The sequence below is a fragment of the Phytophthora parasitica genome (assembly GCF_000247585.1).
Source record: "Phytophthora parasitica INRA-310 unplaced genomic scaffold supercont2.60, whole genome shotgun sequence".
Lineage (NCBI taxonomy): Eukaryota > Oomycota > Peronosporomycetes > Peronosporales > Peronosporaceae > Phytophthora > Phytophthora nicotianae.
Window position 1 is genome coordinate 289,526 of NW_008649046.1, and position 2,256 is coordinate 291,781.

At 48.4% G+C, this 2,256-nt stretch overlaps 1 protein-coding gene across 1 annotated transcript; it reads right to left on the minus strand.

Moving 5' to 3' along the window:
* Positions 1-666: 666 nt before the first annotated feature.
* On the minus strand, positions 667-1,862 carry PPTG_16723 (hypothetical protein). Its single transcript, XM_008914489.1, has one exon. It carries the CDS (start codon positions 1,543-1,545, stop codon positions 979-981), a length of 567 nt encoding a protein of 188 aa, XP_008912737.1. The 5' UTR covers positions 1,546-1,862; the 3' UTR covers positions 667-978.
* Between the last annotated feature and the right edge of the window lie 394 nt (positions 1,863-2,256).

A 2,256-nucleotide genomic window follows, 5' to 3' on the forward strand; every position in this document is an offset into this window, starting at 1 on the left:
TCTAAGCCATCAATGAATTAGTATCACCATCTTCAGACCGTTTTCTTTGTTGACATCGGCAGCACCATTGCCAATGTTGATTTGCCTGGTAGCCATCGATACCAGTATACTTTATTCACTTCAACGCACCTTGGTGACCGCATTCTAGCAGTGATCGGAGAGTTTAAAGTAGAACTGCGAACACTTTGTTGCAATAGCTTTTTTTTGGGGGGGGGGATACATTTAACCTAGCACCATAGTTTTTCATTGTCGTTACACCGCTGGACTACATGCAACATAAACTTAAGTGACTGCCGTCTCGATCGTGCCATAGAACTCTAGGAAGGATTATGGGCTCGAAATTGATAAGGATCAATAACGCGGTGAGATTGAGTTTAGGTTCCGTCGCCTGAAGCAGATATGATCATTTGAACCGAAAGTTCAGAAGCAGAATTTATCGAGCCACATCTGGCGTAGGGCATATTCGCCCAACTCAGGATGGAATAGGTATACCTGTCGATACGATCATGTTGCAAAAACAAAGTCGCAATCGTCGAATACATGCTCGACCTAAAAGTGAAGCCTAATGCTTCGTATCGGAAAATGTAGGTGCATATCGGGTAGCTGGGATCGAAACGATTTCAACGGGAGCAACCACCTCCTGGAAACGGGGTACAAAAGTTTCGAACATGTAACAAAACTTTAATGTCTTACAGTGCAGGTTTGATTCCCCGAGTCGCTAGTGCTAGATTCATAACTAGTAGATATCACCTCCGTTAAAGTTGAGCTCGAAATGCTTGTCGCCGTTTACAGCAAGCGTCAGAAAAGTGATATTGTTGTATTGAGGATACTGGAGCCCGGGGTCTTCCATCGAACCCCTGGCCTTTAGATGCTCGGTTGCAGTTCCTCGTCTAGGAAATAAATATGAATACATATCTGCATGTCCGCCCATACTAACTGAAATCTTCGATCGATTTCAGGTCACCTTCAAAAAGAAGACTACGTCTCTTTGCGGAAAAAGCGCTCCATTACGTACGGGATGGCTTGAAAGCCGTCACACGCGATATTGCGAGGTCTGGGCTCGGTCTTGCCACCGATGGTCATGCTGAGGAACTCGTTGCAGAATGTCGCCATCAGCTTCTTGCGCGTGTCCACACCGGTGGCCAGTTTGACGAATAACCGCGGCTGGGACATCGAATGCACGACGTAGCTCATGAACGCGTCGCAGTACTTGCAAGCGCATCCGTCCCGATGTTTGCGCTGTGCGTACGCCCACACCTGATAGCGGAGATTGGCGAAATCGTTGAAACGGCGCTGCAACTGATAGTCGGGTCGGCCTGTGGTGGTGGACTTGTTGGTCGGGATGCGCGACGTGCTGTGTTCGAGATACACGTCCAGCACGTAGTACACGACACCGCCCCGCACAATGGTGCGATTGATCTCGACGTGACCGATCTTTTCCAAGAACGCAAGCGGCTCCGACGATTTGGAAATCCGAGTGGGTGTGATGGTCACAGGCGACAAGGACTGCAGGTTCGGCATCGTGGAAGTGGGCCCGGTCGACATGATCAATGAGTTTGCCTAGGAAGACTTGACTTGAGTTGCTTTGGCTCCGACTGAAACTGAGCGCGAGTCGTTGGCGAAAGTTGACAAGTGAACCAATTGGACGACGAAGGTTTTCGTCTCACCAGCGGCTGTCGGTGGTGAGGACCAGCAGGGTGGACGAAACAAGACCGTTTCACTGTGATAGGCACTGCGCTGGGTTGCACCTTCCCCGCATGCGACGTCCCAAGCAGAAGAGCGGGGTTTTGTTGTTTGATGTTGCGGTCGGAACATCACGGTTATCTGATACATTCTGCCGTTGGTGATTTGAGTGCGCGATGGGACGCTTTCAGGAATTATCGTGGCTCCGCAATTGCATACCCTGTTATATCTGCAGAAACGATCAGCTACTTGCATCTAAGCCGTCATTCATTTTACGTTTTCCTCTGAAAAATGTTATCATACCCCTATGCATATTGGGAGCGACTTTTGTACACTTTTTTTTTTGCTTTCTAGGCACAATTGATACGTTGTCTTTCTTGTTATGGTTTCTTGAACTATATCCGACAGTGCTTGTCAACGAAAAACCTGGCAGATAACTCATGTCCGGCTCGTTCATGATCACGGCGTTTTGTGAGTTCTTACCGACGATATTGTACCAAATAACCTCTCATCGTTCCGCGCGGAACGATGATGGCGCTTCTATTGATGTGGATGGCGCTCAGGCACATGTTT